Source organism: Struthio camelus, chromosome 30 (genome assembly GCF_040807025.1).
Source record: "Struthio camelus isolate bStrCam1 chromosome 30, bStrCam1.hap1, whole genome shotgun sequence".
Taxonomy (NCBI): domain Eukaryota; kingdom Metazoa; phylum Chordata; class Aves; order Struthioniformes; family Struthionidae; genus Struthio; species Struthio camelus.
Window position 1 is genome coordinate 3,947,364 of NC_090971.1, and position 20,847 is coordinate 3,968,210.

General features: G+C 71.3%; 1 protein-coding gene across 7 annotated transcripts; it reads left to right on the top strand.

The window, feature by feature from the left end:
- The first annotated feature begins 1,634 nt into the window (after positions 1-1,634).
- ARHGEF2 (Rho/Rac guanine nucleotide exchange factor 2) lies at positions 1,635-20,311 on the top strand. 7 transcript variants are annotated; one of them, XR_011136626.1, is made up of 27 exons: positions 1,635-1,833; positions 2,030-2,327; positions 2,487-2,652; positions 3,229-3,337; positions 3,630-3,669; positions 4,194-4,314; positions 12,713-12,863; positions 13,888-13,955; positions 14,071-14,134; positions 14,505-14,634; positions 14,740-14,849; positions 14,919-15,065; positions 15,200-15,450; positions 15,540-15,665; positions 15,875-15,992; positions 16,082-16,339; positions 17,715-17,791; positions 17,884-18,053; positions 18,267-18,334; positions 18,409-18,600; positions 18,732-18,813; positions 18,919-18,986; positions 19,066-19,107; positions 19,202-19,252; positions 19,326-19,709; positions 19,820-20,000; positions 20,196-20,311. XR_011136626.1 is itself a non-coding variant. In XM_068922267.1 (27 exons), exons 1-27 carry the CDS (start codon positions 1,650-1,652, stop codon positions 20,279-20,281), a joined length of 3,768 nt encoding a protein of 1,255 aa, XP_068778368.1. In that variant the 5' UTR covers positions 1,635-1,649; the 3' UTR covers positions 20,282-20,311. The 7 variants fall into 7 exon arrangements, 6 of the variants coding, with proteins under 6 accessions (XP_068778368.1, XP_068778373.1, XP_068778371.1 ...); XM_068922267.1 differs by having other exon boundaries at positions 18,706-18,813; XM_068922272.1 differs by lacking the exons at positions 1,635-1,833; positions 2,030-2,327; positions 2,487-2,652; ... (1 more) ...; positions 3,630-3,669; positions 4,194-4,314 and adding an exon at positions 6,834-6,949 and having other exon boundaries at positions 18,706-18,813.
- Positions 20,312-20,847: the final 536 nt, after the last annotated feature.

Below are 20,847 nucleotides of genomic sequence, written 5' to 3' on the forward strand. Positions count from 1 at the left end.
CGGAGCGGAGGGGGAGGAGAGCGCCGGCAGCAGGGCTGGTACCCCGGCGGGCATCGCGCCCGCGCCGGGCATCGAGACCGGGGCGTCGCGGGGCCGGGCCGCTCCGCCGGCAGCAGGTACGGGCGCCGGGGCGAGCGGCTCCGGGGGTGCGGGCGAGCCGAGCCGTGCCAGCCTCCGCGGGGCGGGAGCGTCCGCCGGTCCCGCGAGCCCGTCGGGGCGTTCGAGGTTGGGGGGGGGGGGGAACGTTTCTGGTCCCCGGTAACGAGGCCTCAGCTCTGGCAGCGGGGCGGGAAGAGCCCGGTCTGGCCCCGCATCCCACCCGAGTCCCATCCTGTAGCTGCGCGGCAGGTGGGGGGGGCAGCCGGTGTGACGAGCGTGGCAGTTCTCAGCGGCGAGCGGCAGAGCTGCCCGGGCAGGGCAGACGCCTGCCCCAAAGTCCTTCTCCCGCGCCCCCCCCCCAACCCATCGCCTTCACCTCCCGCTGGGGCTGGCCGGGGCCGGGGCGGCGCGAGCCCTCCGCCCCATTATGTCGGAGCGGGAGCGAACAAAGCTGCTGACAGCGTGCGGCCAGCCCGGGCGCGCGGGTAACGTGATCCCCCAGCCTGTTTGCCGCTCTCCAGCTGGTGCGCGCCGACATTTTTTTGGGGGCTGGAAACGCAAACGTGGGCTTTATGGACTGCTCGGCTCCGGCTTTGTAGCGCCGTCGGGAGCTGCCGGCGTCCTGGGAGGCCGAAGGGGTCGCTTTGGCTCGTTGGGGCAAAACGGGGCCGGGTTTGGGGCAAACGGAGCCGGCGGGGTCTGTGCATCCCCTTCCCGGCGCCGCGGAGGATGAGGAGGCCGAGGAAGGCGCAGGCTCTGCCGAGGCTGCAGGGCGACCGACCGGCTGCAATTTCCGCCCCTTCGCCGCCGGTTTAGGGGCTGCCGCTCGGCCGCGAGGTTCCTCCGAGGCCGCGGCAGGTCCCCGCTCGGGGAGCTGAGCTCCCCGGCCGCTTTCTCGCCATAAAGCGGGAAGTTCCTGGCTGCGGTTTTTCCCAGGCACCTGCGTGCGTGCCTTTGGGGAGAGCCGGGCGTTGTCGCTGGAGGAAGCGTGAGCGAGCGATGGACGCACCTGGCTGCATCCGGGTCCCTCCGCGGACACGTCGCTGTCCGCTGGGCGCCGGCGGCGCGGGGGGTCTGCGCCCTCTTTTTGGGTAGACCTGCTCTCCCTGGTTGCGTCCCATCAAGACGTCACGGGTGGGGGGCTGCTCCAGCGACCCCCAGCCCTTCCTCGCTCGGCCTCCTCCTCCTCCTCATCCCTTTCTTCATCCTTCCCCGCGTTTTGCCCCTATGCGGTTTTTCGCTGCCTTATTACCGCTTCCGGATTTATGGAAAAAGCGGCGGTCCAGCCCGGCGCGGGTCGCGGGGCAGCGAGCGGGCCGGCGGGGAGGAAAGTTTCTATCAGCTGACTGCGCCGGGAGCACAAAAACAGGAAAGCGCCTGAGCTCATCCCATTTCCCTGCCTGTGCGAGCCGGGGGCGCGGAGGGCCGGCCGCGGGAACGAGCCCCCGAGCGGTGAGTCCCCGGTTCCCGCGGCCCACCGGGCGTCGCGGCAGCCCCGGGTCGGCCGGCTCCGGCGGCGAGCGCCGCCGTGCCCAATTCCTGGGGGTTTAATGAGTAACTGGCGGGGGGCCGGGCTCAGCCTGCGGCGAGGGTGTTTCCGCGGCGGCGCCAGGGCGAACGCGGCTGGGGCTCCGTCGCCCGCCCCTTACGGGGCTCGGCAGGGTGGGCGCCGGGCCAAGCGGCCGGCAGCTCGTCTTCGTGGCCCGCCTGAGCTTCGCGGGCTGTTTGAAGGCGGTAGGAGCAGCCGTGAAGGCAGTCCGGGCTGGGGGACGCGCTGGGGCGCGAAGGCGGCTCGGTCCCGGCCCGCGAGGGAGCTGCGGAGCTGAGACTGCCCCAACTCGTTCCACGCGTGGCGGCGGGAGCTTCCGCGCCTGCTGCCGGGCAGGTCCCTCGCGGCCGGCCCCGACGCCTCCGCTCTTCCCTCCCGCAGCCTCCGGCCCCCAGCGCGGCATGAACGGCGCCGGCGTCTTCCCGGGCCCCTGCGAAGGCGTCCCCGGCCAGAAACGCCGCTGCATGTCGGCCGCGGAGCCCGGCCGCCCGCCCAGCCCCGGCGCCCCGGCCGCCTGGGAGGAGGAGGAGGAAGATGAAGACGAATATCGCTTCCGGGGGGTGCCGCTGCGGCGGACCTGTGCGCTCCGCACCTCCGTGCGGCCCCGGGACGCTTTCCGCCGGCACAGCTGGGAGCCGGGCAAGGAGCTGCGCGGGGAGCCCGGCTACGAGCAGCTCAGGTAGCCCCCTGCCCGCCGCCGGCCCCTCCGGCAGCATCCCCGGGCGCGTGGCGGGGCCGAGCATCGCCTGCCTCCGAGTGCCGTCGGGTCGGCTGCCCCGTGCGGGTGACGCCGCGGTGCCGGCGCCGCAGCTCGGGGTCCCCCCTGTCCCCGCTGCAGCGCGAGCCTCAAAGGGCTGAGTCCCGACGACTTCGACTCCAGCACGGAGGGGCTGGCGCAGCCCCGGCGGGACCCCCGGCGGGCCCCCCTCCTGCACAGCAACGACGACCTGGAGTCCCTGCTCTCGCAGGACGAGGAGGACGAGGCCGACCTGAAGCTGGCGCAGGTAGGAGATGCGTCCCCCCGGGGCGGTGCAGGGGGGGTCGGGTTCGGGGGGCCGAGGAGCTCGGCCCTGGCGCTCGTGGCGGTGCTCTGCCATCCCCACGCCCGGCTGGGGACAGGGCGCTCCTGTCCGGAGCGGCGATCCTCCGTGAGCAGCTTCCTTTTGGGGAACGTCCGGTGCACGTGTGCAGTGACCGTGCGGTGCACGCGCGTGTTGAACCCGTGGTGCACGCGTGTGCACGATGATATCCGACGTGCCCGTGCAGCGACTGCCCGGTGCACGTGCACGGCGAATCGCTGGTGCACGCGTGTGCACGATGATATCCGACGTGCCCGTGCAGCGACCGTCTGGTGCACGCGCGTAGCGGCTGCGTGGTGCACAGCGAATCGCCGGTGCACACGCGCGGGCGCTGCCCGGTGCACGCGCATGATGCGTGCCCAGCGCACGTGCCCTGGACCCTTCCCGGGCTCCGACCCGCGGCAGGGCATCGCCCCGTGCCCGGGCAGGGGTGGCAGCCGCCCGCGGCCTCGCCGGGGTCCCCCCCCTCCGCCGGCGCTGACTCCCCGGCTCCGCTCGCAGGAGGACGAGAAGCGGCTGCAGGCGTTTCGGGCCGGGCAGAGCTCCAGCGGCTGCTCCCTCTCCAAGTCCGTGTCCCTGAGCGGCATCGACAGCTTCCCGGATGCGGACGGTGAGCAGAGGCGCCCGGCCGCGTCCCCTGCGGCGCGATGCTCCGCGGCCCCCCGCCGTCGCCTGGCCCCGCTGGCGGCCCCCTCCCCTCGCGAAGTCTCCCTCCCAACAAGCCGAAACCAAGGGAGCCGCCAAAAAAGTCAATCGTTCCTCGTTCCCCCCGCCGTCTGGCGGCCCTGGATCGCAGCCTCGGCAGAGGAAGCCGGTGCTTCGCCAGCAGAAAGGAACGGCTGCCCTCGCCGCGCCGAGCCCCCGCGGCCTCCCGGTTGATTCGGTTCGTGTTTCTTTTGCAGCGGTTTCCCTCTTCGGCTCGCAGCTCAGCCTGGCCAACGGGTAAGTGGGCCGAGGCGGCGCCCCGGGCCCCAAACGCGCCTCGGTTTCCCCGGGGAGGGGACCCAGGTGTCCGGGACGGGGTGGGGTGGGGAGGCGGTGGCCGGCCACCGGGTTGAACCGCCGCCGTTTGCTTCCTGCGCCGCCTTGCAAGGGGGCTGAGACCTGCCGCGCTTCACTCGCCGCTGGCCAGCCCGGAGGCAGCCTGGGAGGGGGCCAGGCCCGCGACCCCCCCTCTGCCCCCGGCGCCTGTCACAGCCCATTCCCGTCTTCATTAGAGCAACGAGCCCGGCTCGTTATCGCCGGGATCACAGGGTGCCGGCGGGGAGAGGCCAGCCGGGAAAGGGGGGTCCCCGCCGAAGGGCTGGGAGAGGGGCGCCCTCGGGCCCGGCAGCGGCGGGCGAACGCAAGGGGCTCTGTTCCCAGCTGCGAGCGGGGGGCTGCTCCGGGGGGCCGCGGCCCCTCGCTCCTCCCCGTTCCCCGGCGAGGGGCCGGGCCGGCCCCCTCTCACCCTCCGTCTCCCCCAGCTTCAGCGCCGGCAGCTGCGGGCAGCTGGCGGCCGGCGGCGAGCCGGCGAGCCTGCGCCACGAGGAGACCCCCCTGGGCCGGACCCTCAGCTTCATCAGGAGGATGGCGGGGAAGTCCAAGGTAGGAGGCAGCCGAGCGGGGGCGATGTGCGGGGTGGGGGGTCCCGGCGGTTTCCCGGCGCGCTTCGGGCGCTCGGGCCATTCGCCTGCCGCCGCGCCGGCTTGGAGGGCGCCGGGACCCCCGGAGCCGAGCTCGCCGACCCCGCTGCGCACCCCCCCGTGCCTCAGTTTCCCCACCTCTAGAACGGGCCAGGTCCCTGGCACCACGCGGCCGAACGGCAGCGAAACCCCTTCGGCGGCGGCTCGCAGGGGAGGTGCTGGGGGGCTGCTTTGCCCCAGAGAGGACCCCGCGAGACAGCTCAGCCCGCTCCCGATTAGCCCCGATGAGGCTGCGGGGTTAAACCCCTCTTAGGCTGCTCCCTCCGCCCGTCCCCAGCACGCGGGGCGCTCGCCCGACGGTGCCGGCGGCCGCCACCGCCTTCGCGGAGGGGCGACGGCAATCGTCCCGCGGCCGCACGGGGAGGGGGGAAACTGAGGCCCGGGGCGGCGCGGGGGGCCGGCGAGCCCCGGGCGGGTTTTGCAGCGCCGTCCCCGCGCGTCGTGGGGCGAATCGGCGGCCCCAAAGCTCGATTTTTGGGTGTTTTTTTTTTTTTTTTGCGCCGGGGAAGGGGTTAAACGGCTCCTCGCCGTGGTCGCGGCTCGCGGACGCCGCGGCGCTGCCGGCCGCGGAGGGAAGCTGGACCGTCTCGGGCAGTAGCGATTGCATCAGGCGGCTCGTCCGCCCGGCGGGAGGGGGACGCCGGGAAAAAGGGCGGCCGGGCGCCGAATCCGGCTCCGCGGCCCTCTCCGAGCGCCGGCGCTCTCTGCGTCAGCCCCGAAAGGCCCTTTGGGGCTGCTCCGAGGTCGCCCAGGGCCGGTTCGGTGGTGGGTGTCCCCGCCAGCCCGGGCCGGCGTCTCCATCCTTCGCCTCCGAAACGCGGCCAGGAGAGGTGGAGCCCGGAGATGCCCAAAACAAGAGCCGAATTATTGTCCGGGACGGCGGGCACCGGTGTCACCTTCGTCCCCGCTCCGGCGCGGAGCCGAATTCGGGCTCGGCCGGGACGTCGGCGCGGGCAGGTTACGACCGCTAATTTGGGGTTAACGTCGACGAGCGCCCGGATGCTCTTTCGGCGCGCCAGCCTCGGGCTCCCCGGCGGCGGCCGGCTTTCGTCCCGCTTTTCTGGTGAGGCGGTTTAACTAAACCCCGGGCTCGGCCGCGGGTCAGCGCCGCCGCCGGCCCAGCGAGCGCCCGAGCGGCTCCGGCTCCGGCGGCCTCGGATACGGAGGGCGACCGGCTCTGAATCGCGGGCCTCCGTCCAGCCGCCGGGAAACAATCCCCCTCTGTGAGCGCCGCGGAGGAAACCCCTGCTCGCGCGGCAAAGCCGAGCTTTTCTTAGCCGCCTCGCTGGGCGCGTTTTCGCCCCGAGCGGAGGCGAGGGCAGGAGCCGGGCTCTCGCTCCAACGCAAACGCTTTCCTTTGGCGCCCGGCCCGCTGCCTTTCCCGGCCGGCCCACGGCTTTTCTGCGTTGGCTTTTATTTATGGAGGTGCCCTGGCCCAGGGCGTGTTTTCTGGCTGGGAAGGGATGTTCGGAGCGGTTGCACCTCCTGGCTCGCGCTGGACTTTTGCTTTCTCCAGCGCCGGTGGTTTTTTGCAGTTACTCATTAAGCCAAAGGCCGCCGGCGTTTCTCTTTATTGCGCACATGGCTCTGCCTCTGCTCCACTTCAGCGCTGGGGAGCGTCGAGTGCTGCCGGTCTCTGAAATAAGGGGGGAGAGAAAGAGTTTTATTTGCTTAAGGTCCAGGGAGATGTTTGCATCCGTGCTCTGCTTTGGGGCTTGGAGCGGCCTCCGGTCTCGCCTGTGCGCGGGGCAAGTTAATGTTTAACGGGGTGCTGGCTGTGCGGCGCCAAACCGGGTAGCGTAATGCAACTCTCTAGTCCGGGAGGAGGTAATTCCCGGGGGGGTACAGCGCCTGCGTGTCTCGATTTCCCGCGGAGATGAGCCCGCACGCGTCCGGCTTTGCAGCCACGGAGACGTGCGTTGTGATGACAGCTCCGAGCCTGGCGACGGTGTGATTTTCAGAAGTTGGCATTTTAAGGAAAAAAGAAACAAGATCCCTTTGATATATACACTTAACGATGCTTTTTTACTCTTTGTGCGTGGGTTGGGGGTCTCCTCCGCCCCCCCCCCCCCGAGGGAAGCCGAGCCTCCCACGCCGGCTGCAACTCCCAGGGCGTTTGCAGAGAAAGCGGCTCTTCCTTTCCCGCCTGTTGGGGCTGGGATGACTTGGAAGTGACGCGTTTTGAGTCTAAACGGTGACTGTTTTCAAAACGTTGCTGAGCGCGCTTCAAGGCTGCGCTCACCGGCTGTGACTCAACGGCTCAGTCGTGTTGGAAGGGAACGTCAGATCCCCCCCAGATCGCCGCCGCTTCTTTGCAAAAGCAAAAACAAGAGAGCTCAGCCCCTGGCTGGATCCGGTGGCTCCGCGCTGGGAGGGTTGTTTTTAAGGGCGGTGTGTTTGTGCGATTGAATAAACATGCCAAAAAAAGTCGCCCTCGCCCTTTGCCACTGTTGCGTGGGCTGCTTTTGCCTGGTAGCAGCTTTTGTGGCATCCCAAGGAGGCCACTTCCTGCCGAGGGGCCACCGGGCTCCTGCCGGGTATGTCCTCGGGGGCGAGGCTGGGGGCAAAGAAGGGGTTTAGGGCGCTACAAAGCGGCCGGTCAGCGTCCCACGAGCAGCTCCGAGAGCCGGGGTCCAGGATCGATTTGCTTTAGTCGGGAAACAGAAGTGTCGGGCCCGATCCGGAGCGGTGCCGGCCCGGATCCGGAGTGACTCCGCTTGACCGGAGCCGCGTCGGGACGGCCGTTCCCACGGTGTCGCGGCGGCGGCGGGGCTCCGCGCTAACAAAGGGCCCCCGGGGGCCGCACGAGGCCGGGGCCGGCGGCGCGACCCGCCCCGCTGCGGGGCCGCCCCGGGGGAGGAGCCGGAGCCCGGCGGCGGCGGCGGCGGCGGCGGCGGCGGCGGGACGGGACGGGGCGGGAGCGCGGCGGCTCCGCCGACTATGTCCCGCATCGAGTCGCTGGCGCGGGCGAGGAGCGAGCGTGGGAAGGAGAGCGCCTCCAAGGTGGGTGCCCTGGCCCCCCCCCTCCCTCCCCGGGCTGGGGGGTCGCGCAGCTCCCCCCCCTCCCGCTTTGCCTGCCTGGGGGTTGCACCCCCCCCAAATCCCTGCTCCGTCTGTTGTCCCCCCCTCCACCACCATGCTTGCTCCGGTCCTTGCTGGCGGGTTGCGTTTCCCCCATCACGGCCCCGGTTTGCACGGGGGGGGGGGGTTGCATTCCGCCCCCCCCCCCCCCGGCCATCGCAACGCCGATCTGCTCGGGGGGGGGGGTCCCGCCGGCGGGTGGCAGGGCGCGGGGGTGCCGGCACCGGGGCTCTGCTGCCCCCCCCCTCCGCTTTGTTACTGGGCGGCTCTCGGTGAGAGGGGGGGGGCTGCCTCTGCTCCCCCACCCCCGGCCGAGGAGGGGGCGGAAGTTTCGGGGTCCCGGAGCTGGGGGCGCCGGCGTGAGCGTGGGCGCTGCGAGCACGGCGCGATGCCCGGCGCCCCTTTTGGAAAGGGGAGACTTCTCCCTAGGCTGCGGGGGGGGGGGATTGCCCCCCCCCAGGAAAGCGTGGCGGGGGTGGGGAGGGGGGGGGGAAGAAAAACCAAAACCCACCCTGCCAAGCCCCCTGTCGTGCTCACAAAAGCCGGCGGAGGGCTCGGCCCTCTCCCCATTGTGCGGCGCGGGCGCCTCGCCCAACAATGCGCCGGGCCCCCCCCCCCCCGGCCCCCCCCGGGGAACTTCGCCGCCGCGGGCCGCGCTCGCAACTTCCCCAATTGTTCTGGCGCCGACCCGTGTTTACGCCGAAGTTGGGGCCGTTCTGGCGGAAGGGGGAAAAAAAAAAAATTAATAATAGAAATAAATAAATAACCCCCCCCCCCCGTCCGGAGCGGCGGGGAGGGGGGGGAATCTGCCGCCCCTTCTGCCGAGGCGGGAGCCCCGCGGTATTGTCTGCGGCGCGGCCGCAGCTGGCGGAGACAAAGCCCTCGGCGGGGGGGGGCAGGGTTATCGTCGGGGGGCTGGGGAAACTGAGGCACGGCGGCCTGGGGGGGGCCCGGCCGCCTCGTCCCGCTGGCCGGCGCTGGCACGGCGACACGCCACCTGGGCGGCTCGAAAACCGGAGCCCGGCGCGTGTTTTCGGGGATGGGGGGGGGGGGGGGGGGGATCCAGCTGGTGCCGCGCGCGTTGCCTGCGCTTGGCAGGGCTTTGTGCTCCCGCTGCCAGCTCCTGGCCGGCCGCGCCGCCGGGGGACGCCCGGCGTCTGCCGCGGCCCCGCTTGCCCCTCCGTGCCTCAGTTTACCCCGCGCCAAACGGGTGCGACGGGGCGGTGGGGGGGGGCTTCGCGCTGCCCTCCTGCTGCCGTCCGCTCCGTCCCCGACGCGGGCTCCGCTCGGGCTCACGTGGCGCAGGGCCGGCCTTGCCCGCACCGAGTTTCCCGGGTCTGAGCAGGCCGCAGGAGCAGCATGGCAGAGGGCGGCTCGCCCCGGCGAATTCCGGCCCGGCGGTTTCGGGGCTGACGGGGCCGGTTGGAGGCTTTCTCAGCGGTTTCGGGGGCTCGGGATGGGGTGGGGAAGCGGTTGCGAGCTCCTGCGCGTTCACGCGTTGGGCAGGGGGAAATGGCGGTTTCTGTTTAAAAGACGGTTTCGGCGAAGCCCTTCTCACCCCAGGCCGGGCGGCCGCGGGTGCCGGGATCTGCCGCTCCCCCTCCCCAGCCTCCCCCGCCCCGAGGCCCCCCGGCTGGACGGCAGCGATTTGGGAGGGGGCTGAAGGATCGCAGGCGCTTGGAGAGCAGCCACCTTCCCCTCCTGGCGCCCGGCGCTGCTGCCGCCAGCTGTCGCGGCCTTTGGAAATTCGGGCCCCCAGCAAAGGCGCCCCGGCAGGGCGGCCCCCGCCGGGGGGAAAGCCTTCCCGGTGCCTGCGGCGGAGGGGGGACGGAGGGACCCCCGAAAGCCCCCTCGGGCTTTGGACCCGGTCGCCGCCCCCAGCCGGCGCGGGACCCCGCTTCGGGCGGACCGCCGGCGGGGTGGCAGCGCCCCGGGACGGGACATCGTCCTTCCCCGGCTTGGAGTCCCCAAAATAGGGGAGGGGGGGGTCTGTGCCGAGTGCCCCCGCTTGGTGCTGCCGGTGCCCCCCCCCCCATTGCACCCAGAGACCCCTGGCCGGTTTCGGGGCTGCACCCTGCCGGCGGAAGGTGCAGCAGCCTCTCCCCAAGCCCGGCCGCGGCGAGCGGGTCTGCTTTGCGGATGGCTTTTTTTGTTTTTTTTTTTTAATTTTTTTATTTTTTGGAGGATTCAGGGCAAAACGTCCCGGGGCGGAGGCAGCTGGGGCGTCGTTTTGCCGAAGCCTCTCCCTCGCCTCCCCCAGGCTGGTCGTAGTCACAAGGCTACAGCGGGCCTGTTCTCACGCAGGAAAAGAAATGAGCTATCTTGGTCGAAGTCAGGTTTGTGCCAGCATAAATATGCCCGCCGTAGGCGTTGTACCGAGATAGCTACGTCGATGTCTTTAAAAAAAAAAAAAAAAACCACCCAAAAAACCCTGAATCTCTATTTAGAGCTGAGCAACTTTCCGCTGCTCGTCTGCAACTGGGGCCTGGAGGAGCCGCGTGCGTTTAATGCGGGTTTATTTGTTTGAATACGTCTTTCCTACAGGTTTTCCGGCTCGTCCGCTCGCTTCGGTGGGAGCCGGGTTCGGAGGGGGATCGCGGCCGGGGTGCAGCCGGAAACGTGGGGACCGGCAGCGCGGCCAGGGGAAACCCTCCGGCTTTCCCCACCCCGGGGTACTTATTTATAGCAGCGGTTCCCGCGCTCGACCCCGGCGTCTCGCCGCGGGCGAGGAGCCCCCCGGGCGCCTCGGCGGCGGTTCCCGCGCCCGGAGCCGCGCGTCGCGCTGGGCTGCCGCGGCCGGCTTCCCGGTCCCGCGCTCGGCGCGAGCCGGCGCCGACAGGCACCCTCTGCGCCGCCCTGCCAACCGCCCGGCACAAAGGCACCTTTCATCCCGCGCCGGGGGCCGCCGCTTGAGGGGCGCGCGTCCGCTCCCAACCGCGCCGCCGGCTCGTCCCGGCGTCCGGCCGTCCCCTTCCCTCCGCCTCGTCCCTCTTCTCTTCCCGCCGGCCGCGTCGTGGCATCGCCCTCCCGCCCGGCCCGCTCCACGCGTGGAAACGGGCGCAAGAAGGGTGTTGGACGCCCGGAAACGCTCGCGGGCCGTCCCAGGCCTGGCACCTCCCGCCTGCCGGGCTCCCGTGGGATTTTTGACACCCCCTTCCTCCGCCGCGTCCATCCTAACGTGCAGCCCGCTTTCGGCTGGCGGCCGGGAGCAGGACGGAGGGAGCGCGGGCGCCCCGCGGGCTTTGCCGGCCTCGGGGTTTTTTTGCCTGGCTCGCGTGGCCTCTCGTCGGCCCGGCCGCCGGGGTTTTCCTTCCCCGCGCGCGGGGGAAAGGCCGGGACGGGGTTGCCCGCGCTCGGGTGCCCGGTGCGCCCGCGGGCGCCCGTCTCCCGTGCCCCGGCTGGCCGCGAGCCGCCCGGGTATTCGGCTCCCGTTTCCCCAGCGGTTTCTGGGGAGCGAATCCAGCTTCCCGCTGGGATAACGGCCCGGGGATTGTGGCTGCAGGACGGGAAATCGCCTCCCTCCTTTGTCTTGCCGGTTGTTTTGTTTCCTGCGGTTGGGGCTGGGATGCAGGAACTCCGGGCCCTTTCCTCCCTGCCCGCGCAGCGCCGGCTTCCCTTTAAAGACGGGGGGGGGGGGAAGCAAAAAAAATCCCGAAAGAAAACAAAAAAAAGAAGAAGGAGGAGGGGGAAAAAAAAAAACCCAACCAAACAAACCCCAGCCCGGGGCTGGGAACAATCGCGGCGCAGACGAAGGGGCAGATGTTGCGGGCGCCGCTGCCCTGCCGCGTTGGCAGCCCGGCCGCCGGGGGACGATGCGCCGCGGCGCGGGGCTGCCCGGGCGGCATGGGCTGCTGCTCCTGCGCCCCGTCCCCGGAGGAGCGGGGGGCCGAGCGCCTCGTCCGCCGAGAGCGGGTGAGCGAGCGCCCGCGTCCCCTTGCCCGCGCGCAGCTGCCTGCCAACGCCGGGCTCGGGGCTAGCGGGGTTTTCCTGCCGGCCGGGGGGGTGTCCCCGCCGCGGGCTGCGTGCACGGACGGAGGGGCGCCGGGGTGTCCGTGCCCGGCTGGGGGTCCCAGGACGGGTCCGCCGCGCTGGGGAGCAAGGGGCGCCGCCGGGACTGGGTGCTGCGTGGGCCTTGCAGCGCTTTCGCTCCCTTTCTAGCTGTTTCCCGTCCCGTTTTGCCTTTTTAATCCATTTTATGGGGGGGGGGGACAAACCGGACGCCTCTTAGGCTTAAAGCTGCTCTGCCCGGGCACCCCGAAAACCCAAAGCACCCTAACGTAAGCCCAGCTGGGCGAGGGGCCGGGCGCTGTTTTGCGGGCGCCCCGGTGCCAGGCGGCGGCTGGTGCGAGCTGGCGGCGGCGGACAAAGCCGGCTCTGTGCCGGGCGCCGCTTCCCGGCCGGCGGGTCCCCGCGGGGCCGTTCCCGCGCTGCCGGCCAGCCGGCCCGGCTGCTTTTCGGCAAGGCGCCTGCCGCGGGGCTGCTGCGCGAGGCAGAAATAGCCGCTCTCGAATGACTCAGAAACCTGCCGCAGGAAGTCGCTGACTCGCTTCCCCTTTTTGAGAGAAAACCATGGCAACCCGCGGGCGAGCGGGGCCGAAACTGGGCTCCGCAGCCCCAATCCGGGGAGGGGGAAATACCCCAAATCTGCACTTAGGAGCGCGAGTGTTTTTAAAAAAAAAAAAAGAGGGCTGGGCTGCTGCTGCGGGGTCCGGGCAGCGGCGGCGGCCCGGACGCCTGGGCCCGTGTTCTGCAGGGGTGCTGAACGGCCGGCCGGGCGTCCCTCCTTGCTTCGCGGCTGGCGCCGGAGCAGCGCGAGGGGTTTTCCCGCGGTTTTGCAGCATCGCGCGCGCGGCCCAGGCGACCCAAACCTCGGCGTTCCCCCCCCCACCCCGCCGGTACCGTGCGCGTCCCCGCGCCTCGCCGGTGGCGGGGGGGGTTCCCTCCGGCAGGCGCGCGCCGTTGTCATGGTTATGGGATGCAGGGAAGTGCGGGAGAGTTGAGAGATCCGGGTGGTTTTTTTTTTATCCCCCACCCGCGCCGCTGCTCGCGGCACCGCTCGCGGGGATCCCCCCCCCCCCCACCCCAGGGCGAAAAAACCCCGCCGCGGCGGTCGGGTGGCAGGCATGAGTGCCAAGCAGGGGCCGGCGGCGGTCGGCGGCGCCCGGGGCTGCCCGCCGCGCCGCAGCCCGCTCACGCGCCCCTCGCCCCTCTCTGCGCAGGCCAAGGAGAAAGAGAAGATGAAGGAGGGCAAGGAGAAGGACGCGCGCTACACCAACGGCCACCTCTTCACCACCATCACCGTCTCGGGCATGACCATGTGCTTCGCCTGCAACAAGAGCATCACGGCCAAGGAGGCGCTCATCTGCCCCAGTGAGTAGCCGCCGGGCGCCCCGGCCGGAAAAACGCTGCCTCCAGCCCCGTTTAAAGCCCTTTTGCTCCCGGGGAGATCGGCCTGGGGGAAGATGCTTTCCCCCCCCCCCGCCAGCTCCGGGCTCGTCCTGGTGGCGGCTGCTGGGGTTTGCAAGCATCAGCGAGGGGAAGGCGCGGGCAGGCGATCGGTTATTTTTTTTTTTTCCTTTTCTTTTGCAAAGCTCTTTTTGCAGCCGGGATGGTCTCCGGGCCGCCTCCGCCCTGGCCACGCCGGGGGCTGCGCCGAGCGTCGCCCGTGCAGCGGCTCTGCGCCCCGGCGTGCGGCAGGATGCCGGGGCCCGGGAAAGGCTCGGGCGGGAGGCTGCCACCGCCCGCGCGGACGTTTCTTTTCCCCCCCGGGCCAAGCCGGCTCCAAAGCCGAAGGTTTCCGCGGGAAAAAGCGGCGAGCGGGGCCGGTTCGCCCAGCGCCGCGGCGCAGCTGCTCCCAGCCCCGAGGACCCCGCGCGGCCGGCAGCTGCGGCCGCCGCGGCTCCGACGGCGCCTTGTGTCGCCCACATCTGTCCGCCCGGCAGCTGGCGGCGGCGGGGGGCTCTCGCCGTCCCCTCGCATCTGCTCCCGTCGGTCCCGGGGTGACGGCGCGCGGGGCCACCCGCGCCCGGCGGGGCTCGCGCGCGCCCCTTTCCCGCGGCCGGCCGGCTCGGGCACGGAGCAAGCGAGGCGTTTCCCGAGCGGTCGCGCGCTGCCCGGCGGACGGGCGAGCCGAGGCGCCGGGCGGGAAGCGGTTCGCGGCCGGGAATCGTCGTCCCGCCTGCTGCTCTCGTCCGTGCCCGGCGCCGTGTCACGAGCCGGGCAGTGCTCAGCCCTCGGGTGCAGGGGGGGCTTTGAACGGAGCCAAACCGGCTGCGAAGCAAAAGCAGCCAAAACCGAACGTTTAAAACATTCGAGGCGTTGAAACGGGCGCTTCTTGCTGCCCGCGCTCGGTTTTACCAGGCAGCCCCTAAATCCTTCCGTCCCTCTCTCGCAGCCTGCAACGTCACCATCCACAACCGCTGCAAGGACACGCTGCCCAACTGCACCAAGGTCAAGCACAAGGTGAGCACCGAGCCCCGGCGCCGCCTCCGTGCTGGCCCCGGGCGGGCGTGAAACGAGCTGCCCGGTCTCAGCAGCCGGCGCGGCCGTGACGCCTCTGCCTCCCTCCCTCCCGCAGCAACAGAAAGCCGCGCTGCTGAAGAACAGCTCGGCGCTGCAGTCGGTGTCGCTGCGCAACAAGAGTGAGCGGGGGCCGGCGGCGCGGGGAGGGCGTCTGTCCCCCATCTGTCCTGCCTGGTGGCACCGGCTGCTTGCAAGGAGCCGGGGCCGGGTCGGGCCGCCCGGGTTCCTCTTGCAGCCCCGGGGCGCGCTGCGGTGCTGGGGTGGGGGTGCTGTGTGTGGGGGGGGTCTGGGTGGCCCCGGCGGGGGGACGCGTTGCCACCCTGCGGGTCCCTCCTTGCATCTGGAGTCACCTCGCTGGATGCGTCACCTCCCCAACGTCGGAGCATCTGGGTGCCCCGGAGCATCCCAGCGCTCTGGAGCATCCCGAAACGGCCCAGGGGGTGGGGGGGGGGTGCTGAGGTGTCGTCCCCTGCACCCCGCTGTCCCCAGACGCCATCCGGGAGCGCCCCAACTCGGCCATCTACCCCTCGGAGAGCTTCCGCCAGACGCTGCTGGGCTCCCGCCGCGGCCGCCCGTCCCTCTCCCTCTCCAAGAGCGTCTCCACCACCAACATCGCCGGGTAAGCAGGGGGACGAGGCGTTCGCGGGCCGCCCGGACGCCTGGGTCCCGCCGGCAGCGGGCGGGGGTCCGACCCCCGGCGCTACCCCGCGTTGCTCCCCGGCAGGACCTTCAACGATGAGTCTCCGCTGGGCATCCGGCGCATCCTCTCCCAGTCCACGGACTCGCTCAACATGCGCAACCGCACGCTCTCGGTGGAGTCGCTCATCGACGAAGGTGGGAGGCGGCGGCGGGGGGCCGGGGGCGCGGGGCCGGCCCCTCCGCTCACGCCGCCCTTCCTCGCAGGCCTCGACGTCATCCTCAACCAGCTGATGAGCGACTTCGAGACGGACGAGAAGGACTTCAAGGCCGACTCCTGGAGCCTGGCCGTGGACAACAACTACCTGCAGCAGCACAAGATGGACGTCATGAAGCGGCAGGACGTCATCTACGGTGCGGGGACATCTGGGGACAAGGGAGGGGAGGACAAGTTGGGGGTGCAGGGATGGGGATGCAGGGACAGGGCAGGGGACAGGGCACGCAGGGCCAAGCGAGGGGCTGCCTCACGCCGCCCCGTCCCTCGGCAGAGCTCATCCAGACGGAGATCCACCACGTGCGCACGCTGAAGATCATGGCCAACATGTTCCGCAAGGGCATGCTGGAGGAGCTGCAGCTGGAGCCCGCCACCGTGCAGAGCATCTTCCCCTGCGTGGACGAGCTGGGCCAGATCCACGAGCGCTTCCTCGCCCAGCTCCTGGAGCGCCGCAAGGAGTCCTTGGCCCAGGACAGCAACAAGAACTTCGTCATCAACCGCCTCGGTGACATCCTCGTCAACCAGGTGGGGCCGGGGCACGGGGCCGCCCCGGGTGGGCGCGCGGGGACCCCGGCCGAGGCCGGTCCTTGCCTGACGTGCCCTCGCCCCCGCAGTTTTCGGGCCCCAACGCGGAGCAGCTGAAGAAGGTGTACTCGGACTTTTGCAGCCGGCACAACAAGGCCGTGAAGCTCTACAAGGAGCTCCTCGCCCGGGACAAGCGCTTCCAGCAGTTCATCCGGGTGAGAGCGCGTCCCCGCGCCGCAGGATGTCCCCGGGGCTCGGAAAGTGGTGGGAGGGTGCAGGCGGGGAGGAGAGCTGGGCTGCCCTCCCTCCGTGCCTCAGTTTCCCCAACCACGAGTCTTGCCCCTGCCTCCCCGACGGGGTCGGGGCCAAGCCCCAGGGGACGCCCAGGGCTGCTAACGCGGTGCCTCTCCCTCCGCCGCGCCAGAGGATGACGCGGTCCCCGCTGCTCCGGCGACACGGGGTGCCCGAGTGCATCTTGCTCGTTACGCAGAGGATCACCAAGTACCCGGTGCTCATCGAGCGCGTCCTCAAAAACTCCAAAGGTAGCAGGGCCGGGGGGCTGCGGGGTGGGGGGCGGGATCTGGCTGGCCGGGGGGGGATTTGGGGTCCTGACCGCGTCCCCCCACCGCAGACAACGAGGCCGACTACGCGGACCTGTCGCAAGCCCTGAGGCTGGTCAAGGATCTCATCTCGTCCATCAACGAGGAGGTGCACACGTTCGAGATGAACGCGCGGCTGAAGGAGGTGTACGGGCGCGTGGACGGCCGCGCCAAGGTGCCGCTGCTCTGGGAGAGCCGGGCCGGCTTCTTCTGCAAGGACGAGCTCCTGCGGCGCAAGCTGGTGCACAGCGGCTGCATGCTCTGGAAGACGGCGGCCGGGCGCTTCAAAGGTGGGGGACCGGGTGCTGGGTGCTGGGGAGGACGGGGCATGGAGCTACCCAGGGCTGGGGAGATGGGGGACCAGGATGCCACGGGATGGGTGCCTTGCAAGACTGGGCTGCCAGGAGATTGGGTACCAGAGGATGGGGGTCCTGGTGGACCAGGGTGGCAGGAGATTGGGTGCCAGGGGATGGGAGTCCTGGTGGACCAGGGTGCCAGGGGATGGGAGTCCTGGTGGACCAGGGTGGCAGGAGATTGGGTGCCAGGGGATGGGAGTCCTGGTGGACCAGGGTGGCAGGAGATTGGGTACCAGAGGATGGGGGTCCTGGTGGACCAGGGTGGCAGGAGATTGGGTACCAGAGGATGGGGGTCCTGGTGGACCAGGGTGGCAGGAGATTGGGTGCCAGGGGATGGGAGTCCTGGTGGACCAGGGTGCCAGGGGATGGGTGCCAAGGGGATGGGAGTCCTGGTGGACCAGGGTGCCGGGAGATTGGGTGCCAGGGGATGGGAGTCCTGGTGGACCAGGGTGCCGGGAGATTGGGTGCCAGGGGATGGGGGTCCTGGTGGACCAGGGTGCCAGGAGATTGGGTGCCAGGAGATGGGGGTCCTGGTGGACCAGGGTGCCAGGGGATGGGAGTCCTGGTGGACCAGGGTGGCAGGAGATTGGGTGCCAGGGGATGGGAGTCCTGGTGGACCAGGGTGGCAGGAGATTGGGTACCAGAGGATGGGGGTCCTGGTGGACCAGGGTGGCAGGAGATTGGGTACCAGAGGATGGGGGTCCTGGTGGACCAGGGTGGCAGGAGATTGGGTGCCAGGGGATGGGAGTCCTGGTGGACCAGGGTGCCAGGGGATGGGTGCCAAGGGGATGGGAGTCCTGGTGGACCAGGGTGCCGGGAGATTGGGTGCCAGGGGATGGGAGTCCTGGTGGACCAGGGTGCCGGGAGATTGGGTGCCAGGGGATGGGGGTCCTGGTGGACCAGGGTGCCAGGAGATTGGGTGCCAGGAGATGGGGGTCCTGGTGGACCAGGGTGGCAGGAGATTGGGTACCAGGGGATGGGGGTCCTGGTGGACCAGGGTGCCAGGGGATGGGTGCCAGGGGATGGGAGTCCTGGTGGACCAGGGTGTCAGGAGATTGGGTACCAGGGGATGGGGGTCCTGGTGGACCAGGGTGCCGGGAGATTAGGTGCCAGGACATGGGACTCCTGGAGGACCGGGGTGCCAGAGCCCAGAGTGCCAGGGCGCAGGGGTGCCAGGAGGCTCTCCCCCTCCACGGCCAGCTTTGGAAGGAGCCGGGGGACTGCCCGGGGGCTCTGCGGAGCTCGAGGACGGCGCCGCCATGGCCTTGCTCCCCGCCCCGACCGTCTTGCCTCTTGTACTTCCTCCCAGATGTCCTCGTGCTGCTGATGACGGATGTCCTCATCTTCCTGCAAGAGAAGGACCAGAAATACACCTTCCCCATGCTGGTGAGACGCGGCGGGGACGGGGTGCTCCAGCGGCGCCCGGCTCTCCGGGGCGCGCCGGGACCCCGTCAGCGCGCGTCGCCCGTCTCGCGCAGGACAAGCCGGCCGTGATCTCCCTGCAAAACCTCATCGTGCGGGACATCGCCAACCAGGAGAAGGGCATGTTCCTCATCAGCGCCGCGCCGCCGGAGATGTACGAGGTGCACGCGGCCTCCCGCGACGACCGCAACAACTGGATGAAGGTCATCCAGCAGACGGTCAGCCTGTGAGTGCCGCGCGGTGGGGGGGGGGGGGGGGGGGGGGGATGCCGCAGGGTTTGCACGGCCAACGCGGGGTCCGCGCAGCGCACGCGCCGTTTGCACGGCGACCGGCCGCGCGGTGGGGCTGGCTGGCGCGAGGCAGGCGGGATGCAGCATCCGGGGAGGGCGGACGCGGTGCCGTGGGTTCGGGGGTGGCTCTCACCCCTGTCCCCCTCCAGCTGCCCCAACCGCCAGGACTTCCCCCTGATCGAGACGGAGGTCGAAGCCTTCCTGCGCAAGCTGAAAGGTGGGTGGCACGGCGGGCGGCGCGGCCCCCCCGGCCCCGGCCCCCGCCGCTCATCCCTGCCTGCCGCCCCGCAGACCGCGTCCTGCAGCAAGACCAGCAGATCGCCGAGCTGCTGCAGGAGAAGGTGAGGCTGTTCGCCGAAATGCTGGCGCTGGCGAGCGGCTGCGAGGACCTCTCGCCCACCCTGGCCTCCCACACCCTCTTCCTCTCCGACTCGGCCGAGGGGCCCCGGGGCGAGAAGCTCCTGCGCGACGCCATCCGGGAAGGTACGGGCGGGCTCGGCGCTGCGTGCTGCGGCTGGGGAAACCGAGGCACGGGTTGGGGGCGACGCGGGCGGGCGTCCCCGCCGCTCAGGCCACCTTTGCCTGCAGTGGAGGAGATGATCTCCTGCATCCAGGAGATGTTCGCGGGCGCCGGGCGCGACCGGGACCAGAACCACCTCGCCGAAGCCGAGAGCTGCTCCAGCCCCGGCGCCAGCAGTAAGACGCGGGACGGCGGCGCCGGGGGCTCGCGCGGGAAGGCCGCCACCGCGGCCGGGGACCCCCTGCGCCCCGCGCGCGCTCGCCCTTCGCTTTTCCCCGCAGACGGCGACGCTGGCTCCTTCAACGGCCCCCCGGAGTTTTGCCGGGCGGACTCGGAGGCCGGGCAGCGGGTGAGTGCGGCCGGGGCGGGCGCCCGCCCCGCGGGGCGTCGTGCCCTGCCCGGGGCTGACCGCTGCGCTCTCGTTGCAGGACGGCAACGGCAACCAGCTCGTGCCCAAGGTCCCCCAGGAGGTGAGGGGCGGGGGGCTGCCTGGGGCGGGGGGGGGGGGGCGAGCGTGCCTCAGTTTCCCCGTCGGCCGGCGCTCACCGTGCTCTTCCCCCGCAGGAGGCGATGCAGCGGCTCGCGAACCTCCACGCGCTGCTGCACAGCTTGCAGGTGGGTGCGAGGGGCCGGGGGCGGCGGGGGCGATGCACCGAGCGCCCGGCTGACGGGCGTCCCCGCGCCGCAGGCGGCGGTGGGTCGGCAGGACACGGCGCTCAAGCTGCAGGAGGGTCAGGAGCGGCGGGAGAAGCTGGCGCGCGGCGGCCCGCAGCCCGAGGCGGGGGCGGCGGGGCGGCCGGGCGAGAAGCCCAGCGCGGAGCTGGCGCTGCTGCAGCGGCAGCACGCGCTGCTGCAGGAGGAGCTCGCCCGCTGCCGGCAGCTCTGCCAGGACAAGGCGCAGGAGGTGGAGGCGCTGGAGACGCGGCTGCGGGACAGCGAGCAGGAGCGCGGGCGGCTGGAGCGGGAGGTGGACGAAGCGCGGCGGCAGGGGGGCCGCCGCGGGGCCGCCGATCCCCGGCGGAGGAGCCTGCCGGCCGGCGACGCTCTCTATCTCACCTTCACGCCGCCCCAGGTAAGCCGCGCGTCACGAGTGCGTCGGGCCTCAGCCGCAACCCCCCCCCCCGCCAACCGCAGTGGGGTCCGGCGAACGCCTCCCAACCGCCCCGTCCCTCCTCCCCGCAGATGAGCCACGGCGGCCACCACGCCGGCCTGTCCTACCATCACGCCTTCGGCGCGTGCCCCCGCGACGAGCCGGACTACCGGGGCGACGCCGAGCGCCTGCGGGAGGGTGAGGGCGCCCTGGACGCCCTCTTGGAGGACGAAGGCATGCCCGGCCGGCACTCCCCTCCCGCCAGCCCCCGAGGTGGGTGTCCCCCCCCCCCCAAACCCCGGGCCGGCGCGGTCCAGCCCCGGAGCAGCGGCGGGGAGGGGGCGGTGGGTGGTTTTTTTTTTACCCTTGCAGCCGTGAGCTCCTTCTTGCATCCCGGACGCCTGGGCCCGCCACGGGGGGGGGGGGCGGAGGAGGGCGGCTGACGGCGGCGCTGCCCCTTCCCTGCAGATTTCCCGCGGATGCAAGACATTCCCGAGGAGGTGGAGAGCAGCCAGGAGCTGAAGGAGGGCGACGGCGGCTCCTCGGACAGTTAGGGACGGGCTCGAGCCCCGAGGTCCCCGCGCCGGCCGGGGAGGCGGGCGGCAGCCGCTATTCCCGCGGGTGTTGGGGGGGGGGGGGCGCGCGTCGGGGCTGGGGGTTCCCCCCCCCGCCCTCCTCCAGGGTGGTGGTGGGGGGGGCACGGCGGTTTGGGGCTGAACCCCCTCTCCCCCCCCCCCCCGCCGTCGCCTCTGCTCGGGTTTATTTATTTATTTAGTGTCGGGGGGGCGGGAGGAGGTGGCCGGGGGGGGCGCAGCGAGGTGCCGGGGGGCTGCCGGCTGCAAAGCAAGGCCCCCCCCCCCCTCCAGCCATGGTTTCGGTTCCCCAGCGTCCCCGAGCCGGCGCTTCCCGTATGACCCGGCGTTGGGGAGGGGGGGCGGGAGCTTCCCGGGACCCCCCCCACCACCACCCCGAGGAGCCGACGTGTCCCAGCGGCGGGAGCGCCGGGGGGGGGGCGAGGAAACCCCCCAGCGGGGGGATGCGTCTGTGCCAAAGCTCTTCCGACCGTACAAATTATTATAATTATTATTATTTTTTTGGGGGGGGGAAGGCAGCCGGAGAC

Coding starts and splice junctions, on each gene's coding strand:
- ARHGEF2 (XM_068922267.1), top strand. CDS start 1,650: ATGAGTAACTGGCGGGGGGCCGGGCTCAGCCTGCGGCGAGGGTGTTTC. Junction 3,670..4,193: donor CAGCTCAGCCTGGCCAACGG/GTAAGTGGGCCG, acceptor CGTCTCCCCCAG/CTTCAGCGCCGGCAGCTGCG. Junction 15,451..15,539: donor GTGACATCCTCGTCAACCAG/GTGGGGCCGGGG, acceptor TCGCCCCCGCAG/TTTTCGGGCCCCAACGCGGA.